The sequence below is a fragment of the Echinops telfairi genome, unplaced genomic scaffold (assembly GCF_000313985.2).
Source record: "Echinops telfairi isolate 266 unplaced genomic scaffold, ASM31398v2 ScPeMD7_443;HRSCAF=831, whole genome shotgun sequence".
NCBI lineage: Eukaryota > Metazoa > Chordata > Mammalia > Afrosoricida > Tenrecidae > Echinops > Echinops telfairi.
This window is the reverse complement of record NW_022104341.1, coordinates 82534859-82558192: the sequence shown is the minus strand read 5'-3', so window position 1 is coordinate 82558192 and position 23334 is coordinate 82534859. Positions and strand designations below refer to the sequence as shown.

At 38.2% G+C, this 23334-nt stretch overlaps 3 protein-coding genes across 6 annotated transcripts in view; 1 reads left to right on the top strand and 2 right to left on the bottom strand.

The window, feature by feature from the left end:
* GPBP1L1 (GC-rich promoter binding protein 1 like 1) overlaps positions 1-325 on the bottom strand; it is a 70636-nt gene extending 70311 nt beyond the window's left edge. For both annotated transcript variants that reach the window (XM_045291812.1, XM_004699470.2), the window contains exon 1: positions 224-325. The gene's annotated coding sequence lies outside the window, so the exon portion shown is untranslated. The remainder of the gene's footprint in view (positions 1-223) is intronic.
* An 825-nt stretch (positions 326-1150) lies between these two features.
* On the top strand, positions 1151-5842 carry TMEM69 (transmembrane protein 69). Of its 2 annotated transcripts, XM_045291813.1 has the most exons (4): positions 1151-1461; positions 2028-2134; positions 3485-3592; positions 4981-5842. In XM_045291813.1, the coding sequence occupies exons 3-4, from the start codon at positions 3551-3553 to the stop codon at positions 5689-5691; spliced, it is 753 nt and encodes a 250-aa protein (XP_045147748.1). In that variant the 5' UTR covers positions 1151-1461; positions 2028-2134; positions 3485-3550; the 3' UTR covers positions 5692-5842. The 2 variants fall into 2 exon arrangements, with proteins under 2 accessions (XP_045147748.1, XP_004699740.1); XM_004699683.2 differs by having other exon boundaries at positions 1151-2134.
* Positions 5843-9970: 4128 nt separating this feature from the next.
* The window catches only part of LOC101658754 (intracisternal A particle-promoted polypeptide), a 28298-nt gene continuing 14934 nt past the window's right edge, over positions 9971-23334 (bottom strand). Inside the window, exons 5-9 of one of the 2 annotated variants that reach the window (XM_045291811.1) lie at positions 22916-23053; positions 21475-21597; positions 15748-15968; positions 14062-14134; positions 10328-10401 (exon numbers count right to left, since the gene is read on the bottom strand). In XM_045291811.1, the coding sequence (XP_045147746.1) occupies positions 14111-14134; positions 15748-15968; positions 21475-21597; positions 22916-23053 (506 nt within the window). In that variant the 3' untranslated portion in view covers positions 10328-10401; positions 14062-14110. Of the gene's footprint in view, positions 10402-14061; positions 14135-15747; positions 15969-21474; positions 21598-22915; positions 23054-23334 lie in introns of both variants that reach the window. The other variant, XM_004699469.2, reaches the window with a different exon arrangement.

Sequence of the window (23334 nt, the reverse complement as noted above, 5' to 3'; positions counted from 1 at the left end):
CTCGCCGAGCCCGGCCGCCGCTCCCCCGCTGCACGGCTCCACGCGCCCCGGGAGGCGGCCCCAGAGCAGCCGCACGACCGCGGGCTCCGCTCGCCCCTCCCCCGGCCGCGCTGACACCCAACCACCTGTGAGAGAGACCCCACTCCACTTGCTTCAACCGCCGGTTGGGTGGGCACCGGCCGGAGGCCCGCGTGGGAAACACTTTTAGCGGCCCGACACTCACGCTGTCCGAAGCTTCCGCTCCCCCGGCAACGGCGGCGCTAAAGCTGGAGCCGAAGCGCAGCGTCCGAGGGCGCGTCCCCAGCTCCAAATCCGGCCGAGGCGGCTAACGCACAACCATAACAAAGCTCTTCCCAAAATGGCTGCCCGGCCCACACGGCCCAGGCGGGGCAGAGCGGGCGGAGGGGAAGGATCAACGACCGGCACGGCCCTCCCCCTCCCTCTGCCCCGCCCCCAGCGGACCCCGCCTCACACACGCCCAACCGCTCGCACCGCCCGCAGGGCCGCACGCGCACGCGCACGCGCACGCGCACGGCCCTGCTCCGGCGGCTTCCTCCTGTCCCGAGGCGCCGCAGGCTCCGCGCGCGCGCTGCCAGCCAACATTCGGCCTCTAGGAAAAGTGGTCGCCCCTGGCTTTGGCCCCAATCTCGCCTCTGCACGGCACCAGACGGCGCGTGTCGCCCTAACCACCTACGCAGAGTCGAATACTGGCATTCCTCGCGCGGGCTTTGAGGCGAAGCTCAGCCCGGGTTGGCTCCTCTGTCGTCAACCCCCTTCCCAGCGGCAGGGCCCGCGCGTGTGGATGGGTGGGCGTGCTTCAGTGTGTACATTCATTCATCCCGCCTCTTCTTTCTACGCCGTCCTTCATCTCGCCTGCATGCAAGCCCGCGTCCCCAAACTACCTCCAGTAGCAAACCGGTTTCTGAGAAGTTTCCCGACCCGTCCACCTAACGTTCCCTCCTTCACGTGCGCGTGCCGCTGACACGCCACCCCCTAGCGGGCCGCCCGCCCGGCGCGAAGATGGGCGCAGCGCTGCAGTGCGCGCTTCCCGCTGGGAGTGGTAGTTCGGCTGGGTGGCGGGAGGCGCCTTGGCAGGACCCGGCGCAGGAGGGACTTCAGGCTGGTGCAACTGACCATGCCCCGGCGAAAACACTGCTTCACCCACGCAGTCTCCATGGGTGGGGCTCACGGGAAGGTGTGGTTTTACCTTGACAGGCTGATAAGGAAATTAAAGTGGATGCGAAGAACAGCAAATGACCGCAGGCAACCAGGAAGCTAAACTACCTCGAATCTGGAGGAATGGAAGAACCAACCGAAGTGGACCCCTGAGATGTATTGCCTGCCAGCATCTTTATCTTAAATGCAAGAATTGCTGGTGCCATTTCCTTCTATATAATGAGATAGAGACCCAGAGAAGGAAAGAAATTTGCCCAAAGTGACGCGAGAAGAAGTAAACCAAAGGTAAAGCCAAGGATGACGGGAGGAATGACCTAATTTACCGGGTCGCTACCTTCTTTCACGTAAAAGGGAAAATCCTATCCCTTGTGCTTAATGAAGTTTTCTTCGTCCCAACAAAAAGAATGAAAGTAGAAAAAGCTTTTCCTTAAATTATAGTAATTAAGGACCTTAATGCGTAGTTAGATAAGCTCCGTCGACCCTAGAGACCCGGTTATTTTTGCAAATACAAAATTCATAAGCTAAGTTACACTTGTTCTGTATTCTTACCTTCCTGCACCACTATCACTCTGAGGCGGCTTCGACAGCTGCTCTGTATCTTTCCGAATTCTGTCGGGCAGATTCTGCTGGCGAGGAACATTGGAATAGAGAGGCAAGGACAGTTCGAGTACCCTGCAGTTCTTCACAGTCGGCTTCCACTAGAATTACGTTTTTGTTTGGGGATTCCCAAATGGATACTTGAGCTTAGGAACTAATTAGCGCAAGTCAAGTTCCCATCCGGACAAATGTTTTCGGTGCCTCAGGAAGTGGGGGTGGTTTAATACCAATCACCGGAAGTGCTCTTTTCCTAGCTTGGGCGGTTCTGGAACTTTGCTTTTCCATCTTCTGGCTCGACGCTGGCAAGGACGTTTTGGCTGCCGCCACGAGGAGAATGAAGAAAGGAGGGCATCAAGACTCGGTAGGAAATAAGAGCCGGGGGTGCCTTTGGGCAAGGTTTCTAGATGATCAAGTTCAAACTCTCCTCCCCGCGTTTCTCGGATGTCAGTTGAGGCTGATCTTTTGCAATATTTTCCACCGTAATAATGGAAATATTTAGCTTTTACCCATAAATTGACTCTCTGTTTAATCCCCACACTGAGGATTGTAGACAATCACGTTTTCGCTGTAGTACTCTGTTCAGTTGGGAAGTACTGTGCCAAAATGGATAGGAAGTTCCAAAAGAGGGAGAAGGTTGAGATTTTAAAGTTTTTGGGAAGTCTTCACCAAGAAAGCGATTTTGAGTAAAAGGGAGTGTGTAGAATTTGTTAGTCAAGAGATTGGTGTCGGTGTACTCTAAGCTTTACTCAGAGGCCAGAGAAAACGTGTTGCTTTCTTACTAAAAATGAAGACCTTGACTGCTAAACATGATTTCTCCACCCAGGCCTTGAATCTATGATCTAGAAACTAGTTCGATGGATTTATGTTAATTAAAATGGATGTTGTTTTAGACACCTCGTTCTCTTGGTTAATAGACTTACATCAGATAAGGTTCATATTCCCAGCCACTTGCTTCTTACATTAGACAGTTCTTAGCCATTTCCTCTGGTGTAAAATGAAAACAACTGACATTTCTTGACCTTTTTGTGTGTCAGGGACAGTTCTCACATGCTTATATATGTCATCTCATTTCAGGACCCAATGAGGATTATCCCTATTTCAAAGTTGAGTGAACTGAACCATAGCTAAGTAACTGAGCCAAAGTCACACAGCTAATAAGTGTTGGAGCAAGGATTATTTTACTTGAAAACCTGCGCTTTTAGTCTATACTGTTAGTACCAACTTGAAGTTATGGTGAGCACAGAACTGAATTAATGCATATAAAACACTTATCGTGCCTGGTTGCTAGCTAAATTGTATTGATAACCTATCATCATTTTAAGTTGTTTGAAGTCCTAAACCTAACATAAATAAGATGGAAAACAGAACAGAGAAGCTAGGACATTTAATTTTAGATGAGAAAACTGGCACCTAAGGAAGCAGTTTGTCCAAAGTCACACTAGAAATGATAGAGCTCTCTGTAAAATCTAGATCTCTGTATTGCTCTTCTATACCCAACATTAAAGATAAATAAACAGCTCAAGGGAGAAAAGGACATATTTTCTTTCTTTGCTATTCTTTGATAACATGATCTCTTCAAAGAAATCTGCCAAGTGGAAGGTATTTTTCCTAAGTTTCTACATTTGAAAAAGTAGGTTAAATGAATACAATTAAATGACATCTTGCTTTCTACATAGCAACATGCTTCTGATTCAGTTCTTCTTCTACTTAGCTTTAAGGACATGTTAATCAGAATTGCCTGGCATCTTCCTGAGTAAGACTTTCAATAGGACTCAGTATGTTCCACTTCATCCAGAAATGTTCTCAAGCATCTTCAAAGGTTGGTTATTTAGCTAACGGTGTGAGGGCAAAAGCAATGAAAAAAAAGGGGTTGGGGTGGGGAGTCCTTGTCCTTATGTATTGACATTGAGGGAGGAGCAAATAATGAAATAGTAGGCTGAGTGGTAAGTGCTATAGAGAACTAACTATAAAGCTGGGAAAGGGCAGTGGAGTAACAAGAATAAGCATAAGTACTCAATTTTAAAGAGAAGTCAAGTCTCAATACTACCTGGGAAAACCCTGAGAACATGATGAATGAAATCAGTCACACAAAGACTAATATTGTATGATCCTACTTACATGAAATATCTAGAATAGGCAAATATATAAAGACTAATACTTATCTGTGGTTACTGAGGTGGGAGGAAAGAGGAAGGTGGAGTTATTATTTAGGGGGCACCAGGTTTCTTCTAATGGTGATAAAATAATTGGATATGGATAATAGTAATGATTGTACAACATGATGAACGTAATCAGTGTCATTTAATTGTACAAATAAAAAACATCGAATTGGCTAGAGTTTTGTAATACGTATTTTACCAAACAAAAAAATAGGTATACAATTTTACTTAAAAGATAATCAGAAATGTGGGAGTGGATCTTGTTGGTAGCTGAAGGAAAAGCATCCCAGACAAGGAAAAGAGTGTCATTCTTATTATTTAAAGAATCACCAAGATTTATAAATAGCAATTTCATTATAATTTTCATCCAACACTTTTAAAGCTACTCCTTCTGTTTACTAAATTAAGTGTACTGCTCACTAAAACACAGAATCAGGAGAGATTACTTTACCATGTATCGTGAAAGGCACTGGGGATTTTCTTTTAAAAGGGAAAGCAATTATGGTCCTGGCTGTCAAGTCTATTGACAGACAAGTAAACATGGCATTTTAATTCACTGTGTACATTGATGGTAATGTGTGAAGGGTGCTTACATAGTTCATGTGGAGAAAAACATGTAAAACCGCCCCCTATAGATTATAAATCCAGTGCTTACCTTCTTTATTGGGTAGTATTACAATGCTAAAATGATAGTTTGCTTTTCTCTACATAAAATAACATTCCCGCAATAATGTTCTTTTCTCACAAAAATAGAAGAGCCAGTATAGAAAGCAAGATACCAAAGGCCCTTTTCTGTTCCTTTTTTTAGGTATTCCTCTTATGGAATAAGATTAGTGGTAGAGTGAGCATGTCACTGGTTTCTATTAAGTAGTGTCTTTCACATGTTATGTATCTGGTTACTAGTCTTATCAATAGTTCAAGCATTCTGTAAAAGTTTGCTGTGCTGATGGAATGCAGATGGTTTTTATATTGTTTCAGATGAGGTTAACCAATAAATCTGTTGGGTTGTTTTTTATATATATGTCTTTTGGTTGTATTTTCCTTATAGATGCTGAGGTACCCTTTCTCGGGATTAGGAGCCAGCAGGAAAACAGATCAACTTTTTCTCAAGACCTTGCTCCAAAAGAACTATTTCCCTTTGTATCCAAGGGCATGGCACTTGTCATCATTTCCAGTGTGTGAGAGCAGGACACGGTGTTATCACACTTCCCCCTGCTGTTTTAAGAAGAAACAGAAGCAAGCAGAACTTACAACCAGGTCACCAAGCACCATCACTTACCTGTCTCACAGTCCAAAGCCGGCCCTATTCTTAACTTTAGCAGGATTGGTCCCCTTTGTTGCTCCACCACTGATCATGGTGATGACAAAGGCTTATATCCCCATATTAGCTTTTACTCAGGTGGCTTATGGAGCTAGTTTCCTATCTTTTTTAGGAGGGATCAGATGGGGTTTTGCTCTGCCAGAAAGTAGTCCAGCAAAACCAGACTACCGTAATTTAACTAATAGTATAGTTCCTGTTGTTTTTTCATGGTTTGCCTTCCTTATTTCTGAAGGACTTAATGAAGCTATAGTTACCCTAATAATAGGTTTAGGGATCACTTTACACTCTGAACTTTTTCTGTTGCCACATTATCCCAATTGGTTCAAAGCCCTAAGGATAGTAGTCACTTTCGTGGCCTTTTTTTCATTTGTAATCACTTTATTACTTAAAGATACTTATCCAAAGAAAGGACTCCAGAAACCTGATCAAGTAGAATGAACATAAAACTACTCTGTATGTATCATTAGTGTGTTCACTATAAGCTTTGGATGGTTGCATTTTGACATCACCTTTCTGCTTGTTTGCTTCCAGCAATGGTAATTTTTCTTTCCCAGAAATTTAAACAAAAACATAAAAATCCCTCAACTCCTGTTTGTGTCACATTAAGTTATTCAATCTTTATTAAGTTGTATTGTCATACGTTTAGATATTTCAATGTTTTAATTGCCTTGAAATTGTGTATTTTTAAAAAGGCCCTCTTGCTAGACTGTATTATTAAAAAAAAAAAAAGAATCAGGTTCTCAGTTTAAAAGCAAAGCCACTTGAATCTACAAGTGTCTGAAAATAACAGGTGGTTTCAGTGATGTTTCACAGCAGTTGCCTCTGGGAATTGTATTTGCAAGTTTTTACCTAGTGTAACTTAGTTACATGAACGAAAGGATGTGCAGCTCTACTAAGGAGAAGTGTTGTGAAGGAGAGAGCCAAGTTCTAGGAAAAATAAAAAGCTGGACACGATGAAGTTTTTAAACCAAGTATTTAGTATGGTATAGAATCAGTGTATCCCCTATCACCAAATAGGTATAACACCAGTTGATCAAAATATTTTAAAAAATAAATTGGGGATAGACTTGATCTAAAGAACAGGCTCATCTGTTAACTCTGGCATTTAAAAATCCTCAATAGACACAACCTGTGCTCCAATGTGGAAATCGGTCTCGTAAAACTCCTAGTGTCACAAACGGAAAACATTTTAAATGAAGTAAGTATAGCAGTGAGGTAAATTATATAGTATGTGATATCTCTGTGTAATAAATTCAAATATTAGCTAAGTCAGATTCCCTAAGTAAATTTTATACATACTATACCTACTCTAGTGATCCTTGCTTTGAAGAGATTTATTAGGGATTAACTAAATTATTAACTGAAGAGCTCTGGTGGTGGAGTAGGGTTCCAACTGGGCTACTCTACACAAGGTCAGCAATTCAAAACCACTAGCTTTCTGTTCTCAAAGATTTTCAAGCAATTCTCTGTCCTGTAGGGTCACTATGACTCAGAATCAACTTGATGGCAGTGAATTGTATTTGAGAATATTAATTTGTATGTTTTCTTATAAACCATAGAGCTAGACCTAGTCTTATCATTGAGAAGCTTACCAGTTAAGGCCCAAGGCTGAAACCACTACAAAAGTCTTTTAGTTCTACAAGCTGATAAGGAAAGGGAACTCTTGTACCCTTTAGAAAACATTTCTCAGATGGTTTTGGTGAGGAAACGAATTTCTTTGCTAGATTGTAGGAGTATATCAGTTCAAACCCACTGGCCTCTCTAAGGGAAGAAGAGGAGACTATCTAATCCCATAAGATGTACAGTGTTGGAAGTCCTACATAGGTTAGTATCAGAGTCAATTTGATGGCAGTAGGTTGACTTTTATACACCTGGGAACTTCCTTTGATCTCAAAATACATTATATACCAAAATAGGGGTAATGTAGTATTTGTAGTCAAATTGCACAGTTACAGTTCAAAAGTGCTATAATTGAATTATAGGATATGTTTAAGAAAAAGTTTAAGTATATTTTACCAAAAAATTGACAGGATATTCCATTTTGAATTCAAGCTATTTTAGGTCACTTTAATAGTTAATGCTGAGAAAACATTAAAAGTGAAATTAAATGCGTCTCAAAATTACAACAAAACAAACTTTAAAAAAAAAAAACAACTTTAAAACCTGGGCAATCTTAAGATTTGGTGATTGAGGAGTACCAGTAATAGACTAAGGTAAATAATACAAAGTAAAGGGAAAAATCCAGTTGGTTTTATTAGTACATTTAACAAAAACAATCTGTTATTATCTAAGAAATAAGCATGTTTTCAAAAACCTGTTTTTTCAGGGACCTTCTGGACCTTTTAAGTCTTTGCCCTTGAATTAACCTGTATAATTTTGACATTTTTACATAGCAGTGCAAAATGCTTTCCTTCACAGTGCCACTTTAAGATGGTTCTGGGAAGTAATGAGAAAGTGTTGGAATATTTTATAACTCAGTTTTGGATCAGAGGGCAGATTCTTTGTAACTTAAAATATTAAAGGCACTTAAGTTAGAGCTTCAATAGCCTACAGATTATTCTAATATCGCAACCAAGCATCTGTGACCTTTCAGGATACCCCAGTGAAGGGACACAACTTTCTGCCTGCACTATGTAACCTTTCCCTAATACATGTATGTGATTATTGAAGAAAGTGTCCTTCTAGGCCAACCGAGATATGTTGGCTGTGCTATCTGTGGATTTAATGCAAACATCAAAAATAAGTTGCCTATAACAATATACTGAGGGGCCTTAGTCTAAAAAAAGGAAATAGGGTCATACAAAACAAATCTTTGAGTTAGATAGTCAAACCTAAATGTTTGCAATAATCTTTATATGGCTCCAACTGCCTAGTGAAAAAATAAAATTTTCATGAACATAATGATTCTTCCTTTCAGAATGGAACAGGGAACAATTATTTAGAAGGCTTCTCCAGGGAAATGGAGTTTCTAGAAATAGTTTTGGATCAAGGCCTTGCAACTTATGATTCACTACCTATAGCAAGTTTTACAGATACCTACAAATACTCTCTTCCAAGGCAGTGTAGGCAGTAGCTCTGTAATTAGTTTGTACTTTGGCTTGAGTACAAGTAACCTGCACAAAGCTTGATAACCTAATAAAATTTCCTTTTCCCAAAGCCAACCAAGATACTTTTGATGACTAAATAACAAGAAATTCCCTAGGTGCATAAAACCTTCTGCTGGACCCTACCACCCATTCGATAATTCTACTGCAATAAAGAACTGTCCAAAAAAAAAAACTGTCAGTAAGAATGTACTATTAATTCTTCACTGGCACTTATAGCAAACTTAAGCAAAAAATTTTATGTTAACAAGCAAATATCTACCGTTTCCCCGAAAGTAAGACCTACTTACAGTTTTGACTCTCCCTGAAATATAAGGCATCCCCCCGAAAATAAGCTAAACCACCGCCCCCCCCCCCCAGCCCAAGCAACCATAACTCTGGACTCTGAACCATAATCGGCAGGCACTGCCATGCAGCTCACTGTTGGCCGCAGCACAGCCGGAGCAGACAGGAAGTGCGAGGTCTTTTTTAATAAAACAATAAATGTGTACTGTATCCTTCTTCATGGAAAAATAAGACATCCCCTGAAAATAAGACCTAGTGCATCTGGGAGCAAAAATTAATGTAAGACACTGTCTTATTTTCAGGGAAACAGGGTAGCTATATCAGTTGTCGGAGGAGACATGGTAGCACGGTGGTTGATGTGCTCACCTGCTAACCAAAGGTCAGTGACCCAGACCCACCAGCTGCTTCATAGGAGCAAGGTGTGGCACTCTGCTAACAAAGATTTACAGCCTTGGAAACTGAGGCAACTGTACTCTGTCCTGTAGGGTCACTATGAGTCAAAATGAACTCAACAACAATGGTTTGGGGGCATATTAGGGGCTTCAAAATGTTTGTGGGGAAATTCCATTATTTTTACATTCTTTATCCCACAAATGTTTTGAAGTCTTCTCTTACAGATAATTCCTAACAAACTGCTCCTAGTATATCTTCTGCCAATAAAAAACAAGGTTAGTGAAAACTCTTGGCATCAAGTAAAAATAGGAAGCTGCTTCATTTGTTTTTCTCTATAGGTTAAACAATAGCCATGGGACATTGTGCTTTGCAGTCAATAGTGAATTATAAAGAACTTTAAACTGTCAGATTGATATTACTGTATCATATAAAGGTCATGTTAAAATTTGAATTGCAGTTTGCAAAAGTATTTTGGTTGGCTTTGGGAAGAGGAAAAATTGATTTTACAAATAGGATTATACCTTTAGTTTGATTATTTTATTTTAATAGAGCATAAACAGTATTTTGTTGGTAAGTATAGCAAATTTGTGTGAGCACTTTATTAACTTACAATATAGTTTATATATACCTTTCCAGATTTTTCCCAATTTTTCATTTATTTATTTTAAAAATAATATTGGGGGCTTGTACAACTCTTCTCACAATCCATACATCCATTGTGTCAAGCACATTTGTACATTTGTTGCCATCATTTTCAATACATTTTCTTTCTACTTGAGCCCTTGGTATCACCTTCTCGTTTTTCCCCCTTCCTCCCCCACCAACCCTTGATAATTTAGAAGTTATTATTATTTTTTCATGTCTTACACTAACTGATGTCTCCCTTCCCCCACTTTTCTCTAGTCCATCCCCCTGGGAGGGAGTTATAGGTATGGTAGATCATTGTGATTGGCTTCCCTTTTCTCCCCCCACCTTCCCCTTACCTTCTCCAAATTCTTATAAAAATCTCTGTAGTCATTTTTCAACCAAGTACATGGAAAACCCCGTTCAAAGGATCCTGTGACAAAATACACATTTGATTTGCCAAAGACCAGGTCTCATATTTTCAGAAAGTTGCTCGTGTCCTTGTAGGCCTTACATTTCATAGTACGGCAACACCCCCTTCACAACGACTAGTGATCATATTACCAATTTCAGTCCATGTGTCTGAATGAGGGTTGTAAACTTCAACTGAGTCCAAGGTTCCTGGAGCCAAGAAATCATGGCTGGAAGATCGTCCTCCAGAAACATACAGAAGCCCGTTGACAGCCACAACACACATTCCTGCTCTAGGTACCTTCATTGAGGCAACTTCAACCCACTTTTCCTGGTTAAAGGAGAAAATATATATACATATTAGAATCATAATTGGAATAGAGATAAATTGCTGAGAAGCCAGATAATCTTATTTTTGTATGTTTTAAATTTCAAATTTACAATCCAGTCATATTTAGAACATTCTTAAATGAACTTCCATGTGGAAAAGTAGTGAATTCAGAATAAAACAATTGAAAATCATACTGTGGCAGTTACATAATTGTGTCAATTTGAGAAGATTATGAGTGAAGAGGTGGAGTCTGACCTGTCAATCAAGATATAACCAATGAGCCCTGTGTGTGGGCATGGCCTTCTGAAAATTCTGGGAACACCTGTATTTCCTCCCTGCTCACTCCCTGAGAGACGTTCTACTGACAAGACATGATGCTACAAACACCCTGGGAGCTGGAGAAGCCACATGGACTGGACCTACTCTGATGCAACCAGGCCTCGAGTCAGAGAAGCCACGTAGAGACCTGTGCCAGCACTGAGATGATTACAACGCCACCGGATGCACAAGACTTCCAACCCACTAGCCTGTGATCCTCCTGCGTTCGGCATCATTGCATGTATTTCATGAGTCTGAAGAGGGCTTTATAGATTGGTATCGGATAGGGGCTAATATTGGACTTAGGGACTTAATCTGGACTGGGCTGGACGTTTTCTCAATATTCAATTGCTCTTGTATATAAAGCTCTTATATACATGTGTGTATGAATTTGTTTCTCTAGTCTACTGACACACATACCTACGATTATAGTCTTATGTTCAAGAGATGACCTAGAAATCATAAGGGGGTGGTTAGCTTAAAAAAAGTTCATGGAAATTATCTTTTAATTTCATTTTTCCATGAACTTTTTGAAGCCTTTAGTATACAGTCCAGCATTCTGGGAAGCTAGTTGTGTGGAACATATATAAAACTATAAAAGCTCCAAAGAAAAAAGCTTACCTAGCAAATTTTAAAGCCACTGACTGATAGCCTGATTTATACATCTCAGAATAGTACAGCATATAGTACTTGCCAAATATAACCAAGGAATACTTTTTCAAAGAATCACATTTTCTACAGACCACACAGAAAATATGACTCATTTTGTATAGTCTTCGGACTAAGAATTTTCTACTTTAAAGGGCTGGACATGTAAACAAAGGTTAATATGCCCAAAGGAGAGTTTGTATGTCATTTTGTATAGTCTTCGGACTAAGAATTTTCTACTTTAAAGGGCTGGACATGTAAACAAAGGTTAATATGCCCAAAGGAGAGTTTGTATGTAGCTGGCAAGGCCTAAAATATTACCTGGCCCTTAACATAAATGTGTTAATTCCTCATATATCTTGTATCCTAAAACAATTTCAATATGTTGCTATAGCCAAAATGACCTACTCGAAGAAAAATGTCTACCCAGATGGTAGGAAACGTCTAAAGATCTGAGGAAGTAATTGAGAGAGGAAAGAACAAGTGGCCAGTGATTGTTCACCAATATTAATAAAATGAATTGTTTGCTCAGGGCCAGAATTCTGATTTAAAATAGGCTCTTTAGAAATAAAGCAGTTTTATTGAAGCACCCTGAACCACAGAAGTACTCAGACCAGAGTGAAATCAAGTTCTCCAAAGAACAAGTGTCATTCAACAATAATCATTGCTACAATTCCAGTTCATACATGCACAGGTTTATTCTAGATGAAATGTTTTTAAACATGTATTTGTGATCAGTGTTCAACTGTCAACAAGTTCCCTCAGTAATATACTTAATCTCATTGGGTGCCTTGAAAAAAGATCCAATCAAAACAGGTGTTTTTGAGAGGAAGTACTGAGCCAATTAAATTGGCAGAAAGGTCAGCTCAGAAGGTTATAACTACTTTATTTTGGGATTCTTAAGGAGGCATCTTGATAAAATTGTTCAAAGGACACAGAAAGATCAAGGAGACTTATTAGGAAGTTGTCCCCACTCCTGAATTTGTCAGTTTTAATGGAAGTTGTGTTCCAGACTATTTTACTCTTGCATCTTCTCAAGTGATTCTTCCTTTTATTTGCCCTTTTCCTTTCTTAGTTGGCTAGATTTGCCTTTCCATTCCAGGATCTTTTTGTGGTCTTTGTCCAGTTTTAGCTAGTGATAACCACCTTGCTGGGATGAGTGCCCACATGGACAGTTGTGCCGTTAGCTTTATCCCACTGCACCTGTTCACTGTAGATGACATATTTCTTCCTGTAAACCTGGACCGCTTTGCCAATTTGCTGACCTTTGTAGTATCCTCGCTCAACCTGGTCTTCATTCATCATCCTTGCAGGTGGCCATGGACCAAAACACTGTATTCTGGTCTCAGTTCCATGGAATGAGGGGAAGACATAATCTTCCTGTGCATGTAGGAAGCTGCATTGAAATGCCTTTTACGATTTTTGCAAAATTACAAAGGGATTAAACTTCATTTTGGCCACTGCTCCTTTAGTGTTGGTCCCAAGAGGGAAAAGCGAAGTTTTTTTTAGAAAATGGGGCAGTTGCATTGATGAGAAAAGAACAAGGAAAGTTGTGCCATGGAAGTTTTTCCCTATCATGACAATAAACCGCTCAGGGGTTGGCAAACTACAGCTAAAAGCCATATGTAACTCTTTGGTACATATATGTGGTTCTGAAGGAAAATTGAAAATGAAAATAAAATGATCTTAGTTCATTAAAAAAAAAAAAAAAGAAATCGTTTGAAGGCAGGACTTAATGGGCTTCATATTCTAGCATTTGGTACAGCATCAACACATTACAGACTGTGTACTGGTTGCTCTGAACCTAGATCCTAAAATCCAAGGAAATCCTTTGCAATTGAAGGACCGAGTTAAATTTCAACGCTGCTTGAGCATCTAAAATTACAGGACACATCACAAAGCTGGCATAGCTGTGAAAATACTTGTATTTTAAAACATAGTCACAAAAAATTCCATATTTGGATAAAATAAATTAGGATGTCTTGGGTTATGTTTATCATTAGGCAGAACTAACCTTTGCTTTCCCATCAAATGACTCTTGACAAGCACAAAAGGAGTTTGGAGTTCATTCCATATTTACCTTTTATTTCTATCAGTGTTTTACAACTACAGTTTGCTTTTTATCCTGCACCTCCAAAAAACCTCTGTTAAAACCAAAATATGTTTTATATAAACTGTAGGGTTGGGAACTGTAAACTTCATTGGTGGTGGCTGTTGTTATGGAGCTGGCCCCAACTCATGGCAATCTCATGGGCAACAAAGTAACACAGAGCTTTCCTTGGCTGATTTTCAGAAATAGATTGGCCTTTCTTTTAGTCTGTCGAGGTCATGGAATATGTTCAATATCATAAAATGCCAGCCTCAACTGACAGATGACTGGTAGCTACACTTTTGCAGACGCAAACCCAAGTCTCACACAGAATGCCAATAATCCTATCACTGAACCACCAGTTTTCAATTTAGGATTTAGATAGTAAGTAACAGTATCATTTCAGTTATACATAAAATCAAAGTAAGTCATCATTGCTAAGCATTTACTTTGGAATTAAAACTGGTATTTTCACTCCCCACTGCCATCAAGCCAATTCAGACTCCTAGCAACCCTATATCGGGTTTCCAAGGCTGTAAATCATTAGGAGAGCTGATCACTTCAATCCTCTCCCTCATAGCAACTGGTGGGTTTGAACTGCTCACCTTGTGATTAACAGTTCAATGCTTAACGAACAGCACCACCAGGGCTCCTTCACAGCGATCTAGCAAAACTACACTGGAAGATATGAAAATGGAAGTCAGAAGAGACTTGCTCTGAAGCACAGAGTAACTAAATAAATGATAAAGTAAAAGAGCTGAATAGAAGATTTCAAAGGGCACCTGGAGAAGACAAAAGTATTACAATGAAATGTGTAACGACCTGGAGTTAGAAACCAAAAGGGATGAAAACAGTTGTCATTTCTCAAGCTGAAATAATTGAAAACTTCAATCACGTTGTAATACTGAAGGATTCTATGGGCAAAAAAATTGAATGACAGGAATCATCAAAAGATTAAATAATTACTGTACTAAAACCAAATCCATTGCCTGAGTTAATTCTGACCTCCAGCAACCCTATACAGGGTTCCCAAGGCTATAAATCTTTATAGGAGCATATAGCCTCAATTCTCTTTCATGGAACAGCTAGTGGGTTTGAACTGATCTGCAGTTAGCAGTCCAGTATTTAGCAGTCCAGCACTACCAATGCTACATATCAAAAAGGGTTCCCTCCTCTCCAAAAAACAAACTCACTGCCATCAAGCCAATTCCAACTCATAGCTACCCTATAGAACAGAGTAGGAATGCCATTGTGAGTTTCCGAGGCTTTAACAAAACTGTATGGGAGTAGAAAGCCTCATCTTTCTCCCAAGGTTTGAACCACTGACCTTATGGTTAGCAGCTCAACATATAACCCACTCCACCACTAGAGCTCCTTTGAATTAGTCAACATTAAACCATTTCAACAGGTAGCTCATGACTAATAGCCATTGACACTGAAGGAAGACGTTCAAGCTGTATATAATAAAAGAATAAGACATCATAATCTCACTGTGTGAACCCATTAACAGCTTCAAAATATGTGAAGCAAAACATGACAGATTTTGGTAGCAACTGTACAATACTGCTTAATGTGATTGAACTATGAATGGTATGTCTGGATTGGCTCCTAATTAAGTGGTTTGGTGAAAAAACCATGACAAAGCTGAAAGAAAAAATAGACAAATCCACAATTATAGAGACTTCAACACTCTTTTCTCAATCAGAACAGTTAGACAGAATTTTGGTAAGGCTAAGGGAGACTTGAACAATAAAAACGAACTCACATTTATACAATACTAATTTCAACAACAGAATACAAAATTTAATTAGGGTGCAGTTAAAATATGTGCAAAAACAAAAGTTTCATAAAATACAGTGATCACAATGGAATTAGAAATTAAAAAGATATCAGAAATATCCCCAAGTATTTGGAAAATTGCATAACATACATTCTAACTGGTCAAAGAAGAAAGTATTTGTAGATAAATGCTAATTAAAATACAAAATGTCAAAGTGTGTGGTACGCAGGTAAAGCAATGCTTGAGGGAAATGCATAGCTTTAAAAGACATATTAGGGAACAGGAAGATCTAAGTTTCCACTTTGAGAATTTTGGAAAAGAGCAAATTAACCCAAAACCAATACAGTGAAGGAAAACCTAAGAACAGAAATCAATGAAGTATAAAATGGAAAACCAACAAAAACAAAACACTAAAAGCTGTTTCTTTAAATAAACACAAAAGAAGACATCACTAACAATCTACAAACAATAAAATAATAGGATACTAAACATTTGAAATTATCCAACTTACCTCTTCAAAGGAATATTTTTCTACAGTGTGAAGAGCACCTTGCGTCTCATTCCATCCTCCAACAGAATACATACAGTCATTCAGTGCAGCTACCCCAAGATATGCTCTCCTGGCTCCCATTGGAGGAAGTGGAGACCAGCGCTTGGAAAGTGGATCATAAACTTCAAAAGAACGAAGCTCTATTCCTTCATTGCTGATACCTCCAACCACATAAATTAAACCTGGAGATGGTATAGTTTTCTTCAGATGTTATGTAAAATAGATATAAGTAATAAGTAGTACTTATGACCTCAATTTGCTATGATGATACAATATAGTACTTATAATTGAGTTTCCAGTCACTTCAATATCACAGTATATTAGGAATGGTAGCTACCTTTTGTTGATTGCTAAATGGTGAATAATGATGTGCTTTACTCCAATTAATAATAATAATTCACGATGCGATTTTATTATTTAAAGGTAAGAAAGGGGAAAAAAACATGCTCAGAGCCTTTAATTAACTTGCCCAGTTAGTTATTTGATTTGCATTCAAACCTGGATTTGCCTGGAACTAAAATTTTGGGTTGTTTGTATATGACTCACTTGAAAAACAACACACACATATTCAAGACTTGCTATTATTTAGTCTGCAAGCCATATATATATTTTTCCCCCTCTTCTGTATTGCAAGCCATATTTGATATACATGTAGTCATAATTTGTTTACATAAATTGTACAGCCTCTCAGGATGTGTCGCACAGATTGTTAGTGATTACACTCTTCCTTTCTACCTACACACTTTGAATGTTTGTTACCTTGTAGCTTTTGCTGTTGGTGGTCCTCTGCTCAGACTACCATCTGTCAAAAGCCTACCCTTTTAAGGCTCATGTTATCTAATCCAGGAAACTTTTCTTCATCTTTCCAATTAAATGTGATTTTCTAACCCAAGGTTGGTGTTCAAACTATCAGCTGCCCCACAGGAGAACGATGAGGCTGTCTGCTGTTTGCAAAGCCTCAGAAACACGGGCTCCCGAATTTATTTGGCCTACCACCACATTTTCAGAAAAACAAAATTAATAACACCCCATCCCCTTGCAATGAAAAACTTTTGTACTATAGTCTTTAATCCAGGATAAGTATTGGTAGGTAGCTGCTTTTGTAGCGGCCTGGATGGTTATAGCACCCCCTAGAGGGGCAATATTGCCTACTTTGGGAAAAACTGCTCAATGAGTTGGAATCAACTCAATGGCAGTGGGTTCAGTTTGGATTCATCCTAATATTTTTTTAGGATTTTAGAAATTAAAGTCTTAATTTCTACTTCCATTTATTTAATTTAAATGCATTGTGTTTTAAGCGAAAGCAAATTAGGTTCCCAATTAACAATATTTATTTATTAACAATTTTTATTTAAAGGAGTTAACCAAGTTCATGGAAAAATGTAATAAAAATAGACTTTTCCCATGAACCTTTGGAAGCCCCCTACTACGAATTGTTCCATGACAAAGGCTACCATTTTTACAATGTATCAGCATGGTCATTATTTCCATTCTATTTCCATTGATCTAGCTTCCTTTCCCTCTGTCTTCTCACCTTTGCTTTTGAGTAAAGGATGACCATTTGGGGTTATTTTGTTGTTGTTTTTAAAATTGGGATTTTATTTATTTTTTAATGTTTTATGGAGGGCTCTTACAGCTCTTATCACAACCTATACATACATCCATTGTGTCAAGCACATTTGTACATGTTTCCATCATGGTTTGCAAACATTTTCTTTCTCCTTAAGCCTTTGGTATCAGCTCATTTTCCCCCTCCCGAAGACCATTTGGTTTTAAAGAGTCCATTGTTTGAGGTAGCACATTACTCATGAATGATACTGTTAATTTGATAAGCCTAAAATCCTAATTTGGGCTGAAAGGTGACCTACAGAGATGACTTCAATTCCATATTAGAAAGTTATCTTAGGGTGAAAGTCTTGGCAGTGTCTCCAGTCTCTTCTGGTCTAGTAAATCTGGCATTTTTAGGGAATATGAGTTTTGGTCTGTATTTTTTTCCCATTTTGTATGGGATTGCCTATTCTGTCCATGGTCAGAATCACAGGTATTATTGCTAGCCACTGTCTAGTTCTTCTGTTCTCAGGTTTGAACAGGTTGACGTTTTTGTGGGCTAATAGTACCATAGATTGGTTTTTTTCTTGGATCCTTTTATTTCTTTTTTTTTCGTATTTATTTATTTTATTTTATTTTTTTACAACTTCTTCGTTTCTTTTTATTTTATTTTATTGGGGGATCTCACATTTCTTTTTTTTTTAAAACATTTTATTAGGGGCTCATACAACTGTTATCGCAATGCATACACACATCAATTGTGTAAAGCGCATTTGTACATCGTTTCTCAAAACATTTTCTCTCCAGTTAAACCCCTGACATTAGGTCCTCATTTTTCCCCTCCCTCCCCGCTCCCCCCTCCCTTATGAGCCCTTGATAGTTTATAAATCGGTATTTTGTCATATCTTGCCCTGTCAGACGTCTCCCTTCACCCACTTTTCGGTTGTCTGTCCCCCAGGGAGGAGGTCACATATAGTTCCTTGTAATTGGTTCCCTCTTTCCTACCCATTCTCCCTTTACCCTCCCTGTTTCGCCACTCACACCACTGGTCCTGTAGGGCCCATCTGCCCTGGATTCCCTGTATTTTCAGTTCCTATCTGTACCAGTGTACATCCTCTGGTCTAGCCAGACTTGCAAGGTCGAATTCGAGTCATGGTATTGGGAGCGGGGAGATCCTTTGATTTCTTGCATTCTTTTTTGCTCCATATGAATAAAGACCTATAGTTGTATCTTAGATGGCACGCATAAGCTTTTAAAACCTCAAACGTGGATGATAGAGCATTATTTTTGTGAACTACATTATGCCAATTGACTAAATTATCCTTTTGCACTATGATTCTAAAACCTTTAAGCTAAGAAACCAATCCCACTAGTTATTTGGATATGTCTAAGCCGCCTCCATAAGTATGCCCCTTATATGGTTTGTTCTATGTGGATATATATGCAGTATACACGAACATGTATGAAGGGGCTTCAAAAAGTTTGTGTAAAAATGGAATTAAAAGATAATAGAATTTAAATACCAATTTATAAACTATCAAGGGCTCATGAGGGGGTGGGGAGTGGGGAGGGAGGGGAAATATGAGGACCTAATGTCGGGGGTTTAAGTGGAGAGAAAATGTTTTGAGAATGATGTACAAATGCGCTTTACACAATTGATGTGTGTATGGATTGCGATAACAGTTGTATGAGCCCCTAATAAATGTTAAAATAAATAAATAAATAAAAGAAAGAAAAAAAAGAAAAAGAAACCACCGGACCCTTTATGGGAGGAAAAAAAAAAAGATAATAGAATTTTTCCATGAACTTTTTGAAACCTCTCATATATACATATACCTACAGACACACTTATACATGCATGTGCAAGTACTTGCATGACTTCCTATACATATATGTACATATATACATGCCTATGTAACCACATACATTTTTGTTATTACTAATGTTGCAAAATTACATGTATTATATAGCATTTACAAAATTTTTTTTCTTATCTATTTCTTTTTTTTTAATCATTTTATTAGGGGCTCATACAACTCTTATCACAATGCATACATACATCAATTGTGTAAAGCGCATTTGTATCTTATCTATTTCTTAGTGTCTTTATTTAGCTTAGTAAAGTCCAGAGTTCAGCCATTTATAATATTAAGAGAGAAAATCAACGTCTGCCTAGTTTTATATCTTACATGTAAGCATGCTACAAAGAATTCTTTCCTTTTCACTGTCATTGAGTTGATGCCAAGTTCTAGCAAACCTTTAGGACAGAGTAGAACTGCCCCTCTGGCTTTCTAAGACCATAAATTTTTTTTCCCACTTATACTCAGCCATCGAGTCAATGCTGACTTATAGTACCATCCAATAGGAAACAACAAAAAAAAAGGAAATGGATTCTCTTCCCTCCCCACTAAAAAAGTTGTGCACTTAAAGTGGGAATGACACGACTGTTTGATGAAAGCGTACCTGTTGCTCAGATGTAGATAACTGAACTTACCTAGAATGGTTATCTGAATCAATTATCAGAATCAATTACTACAGTAGAATAGAATGTAATTCCCAGAGTATTACTTGTTTTTATGATTTAAATCTAACCTACAATTAGTTCCTACAATTATCTACAGTTTTTAAATGTCTGGTGTTGTCTCCCATGTTCAAAAGTGAGGAGTCACAAAGTTATGTTAAAAAGAAACTTGGGAAAACAAAAAACAAAACCTTGGGCTAAATATTGGTAAACAAGGGTTCTAGTTCCAGCTTTACCAGGTACCTGCTATAAGAAAAAGACAACACACAACCTTCCCAGATCTGTAGCTTCCAGTCTATAAATGATGTAATTGAAAGAGACAGTCTCCCAGGTCCCTCCTCTATCTCTATGATTTTTACACTGGACGATCAAAATAATAAATATAAAACAACTAAAGCAGAAGGAACTTGAACTGAGCTGTCATATAACCATGGACATTGCGGCACAGTTTACAATTGCAAGGAACTGGAAACAACCCAAATTTTCATCAACATACAACTTTCCTCTAGTTCTTTAATGCTTCCTCCCCCCCACTATCATGACCCCAATTCTATCTTACAAATCTTGCTAGATCACAGCATGTATACGGGTTCAGATAAGAGCTGGAAACACAGGGAATCCAGGAAAGAGAAACCCCTCAGGACCAATATTGAGGGTAGCCATACCAGGAGGATAAGAGGGGAGAAAAGGGGAACCAATCATAATGATCTACATATAACCTCCTCCCAAGGGGATGGACAATAGGGTGTGGGTGAAGGGAGACATCGGTCAGTGTAAGGCAAGAAAAAATAATAATTTATAAATTATCAAGGGTTCATGAGGGGGGGGGAATGAGAAGGGCTGAAGTAGAAAGAAAATGTTTTCAAAATGATGATGGCAACAAATGTACAAATGAGTATAGGTTGTGATAAGAGTTGCATGAGCCCCCAATAAAATGATTTAAAAAAAAATCAAAAACATGGGATGACAGCTTTCTACTTTACATGCATATAAATCTGTTCTCCAACCCTGGCCTGAGAATCAGATTCTATTTACAGTACTGTACCTACTCTCAGGATGTAGGGCACAATTAAAATAATGTCTGAATTCCATTTTAATATACAGTACAAAATTTTAAAATTCATAGGATCAACTCTCTGTGGACATTGTAAAAAAACTGTAGAAGCCTTCAAGAAACAATCTGTTAAAATTATTTTTTATATTCTCACCCAATTAAGAAATACTAAGGCCTGAAATGGGAAGGAAAATGACAATGAACCTATAGGAACACCAAATAGAAGGGCTTAGGGGGACACAAGTGCTACAGTGTAGGGAAGTGGGGGTGGTAAAAGGGAGGCGATGTCAATGAATGAGTCCAGGAAAAAAAACAACGAATGTTTGGAAACTGTGGTAGCAATTACACAATTCTGCTTGATGTGACTGGACTAAGGAATAATATATTAGCTCCCAGTTAATAAAAAATTTTCAAAAAGAAATAAAGTTAATGATAAAGAGATAAAAAGCCTTTTTTACATTGCTAGTATCAATCATGCAATAATTACCTAAATTACACATTTATGAAAAGTCTCAAAGTCAAGGATTTAAAATTTTATTGAGTAAAAATATTTTTAAGTAATTACCTTGCATTTCACAGCACCCAAAGTAATAGCGTGACACAGCCATATTGCCAACGACTTCCCATTTATTTTCATCTGGATCAAATCTTTCAATGGTGTTCCCTATCTCAGCTCCAACCCATCCACCTGTAACCAAATAGAAAAGGTTTATTTCTGGAGTGAGAAAGCCTTATTTCTGAAAAAGAACTATAAAGCATCTAATCCAACCAACTCATATTACAAATATCACATAAACCAGACATTATTTGTCCAAGATTAACTGGAAAGTTAGAATGTGATCATAAGTAGAACTCAGGTATTTTAATTCCTTGATTATTGTTCAGCAGAGATTTAAAGAAAAGAAAAAGAAACATGTTTAGGGAACACAGTATTTCACAAAACTACCTTTTGAAACAACTTCTGCGTATTCAGATGGTTTCTTTCATCAAGACCAACTCTTAAATTTAGTCAGATTATACTATCTATTAATTGTGACTTGAGAGACTCCAAAACGAACCTTCAGATTAAAAACTAAAGGAAAAAGAGCCTCCATCCTCACAATATTCTCTTAACACAGTTCACTTCTTGAAATGGAAAATGTTCTTTCATACAATTAGAAGTAAAACTTTAATAAAAAGGAAAATACTTGTGGGAGTGTTAAAATATATACTAGATTCAATTCACATTGGGATGATTAATATCTTTTCTACAATAGGTTTGATATGGAAAAGACAGTGGGTTTCATACAATGAGTTGAAGAAGGAACGATAAAGAGAAAATCAGGGAGAATAGGAAAAACTCTGACTAACACTTATTATACAGCTAATCAAAGGTAAATAATTTGCTCAGGATCATTCACTAAATAATAAATTTTTAAAAGAACAATAATAAAATTTAAAAGGGAGACACCAAAGCAAACAAACCCCAAAAAGATCATATGCTAAATTGGCAATAATGAAAATAATGTATTTTCATTACAATACATACTTTAAAAATGGATTGTTTAACTCATCATAAACTTTTTTAGAGTCATTCAAATTTCTGTGTGCATCAAAAGCTTATCCAATATATTAAATTCAATAAATGCCTGTTTCTATGTATTATTTTTAAAAAAAAGAAAATAATGTAGTGCAGAAGTAATATAGTACAGACCTCATTTGGGGTGTTCTTAGGTTTTTGATAGGTGCTTTCTTACATGAGATATAATTAAGCCAGTATGCAAAGTAGTAGAAAAGTTACGTAATGAATGTAAATCAAGAGATTTAACTGGTCAGGTAAAGTGCCTCCCTGACAGTTCTTCACTGAATATCATGCATCTAAAAATGACACACTTGGCACTAATTCATTGAGAATAAGAACTTACAAAATTACAATGGTACAAGTTTCTTAAGAAATAAAAGAACATTTCTAAAGTGAACCGAATTTAAGCAGTATTCGACTTCCTTATAACGAACAGCATAATTACCCAAAGCATAGATAGCCCCATAACACACACACACTCCCAAACCACAGCGGGGTTGATTCAATGAAGCTACTGCTGTCCACTGTTTAGTAACTGGATCATAGCATTCCATACAGTCAAAAATCATTGAATCCTTTTCACCTGAATTTAAAAAAAAGAAACAAACATGAAATTTAGTAATGTTAAAAGGCTAGAATAGAATATTCAGTAGTGCTCCTGTTATCATAAATTTAACTATTTAGTCTAGTTTATTCTACCCATTAAAATTCTGTTGGCCAATGAGAAATACAACTTTCCTCTAATTCCTAAATGTTTCCTCCCCGCTCCCACTACCGTGACTCGAATTTGACCTTGCAAGCCTGGCTAGACCAGAGGATGTACACTGGTACAGATAGGAACTGAAAATACAGGGAATCCAGGGC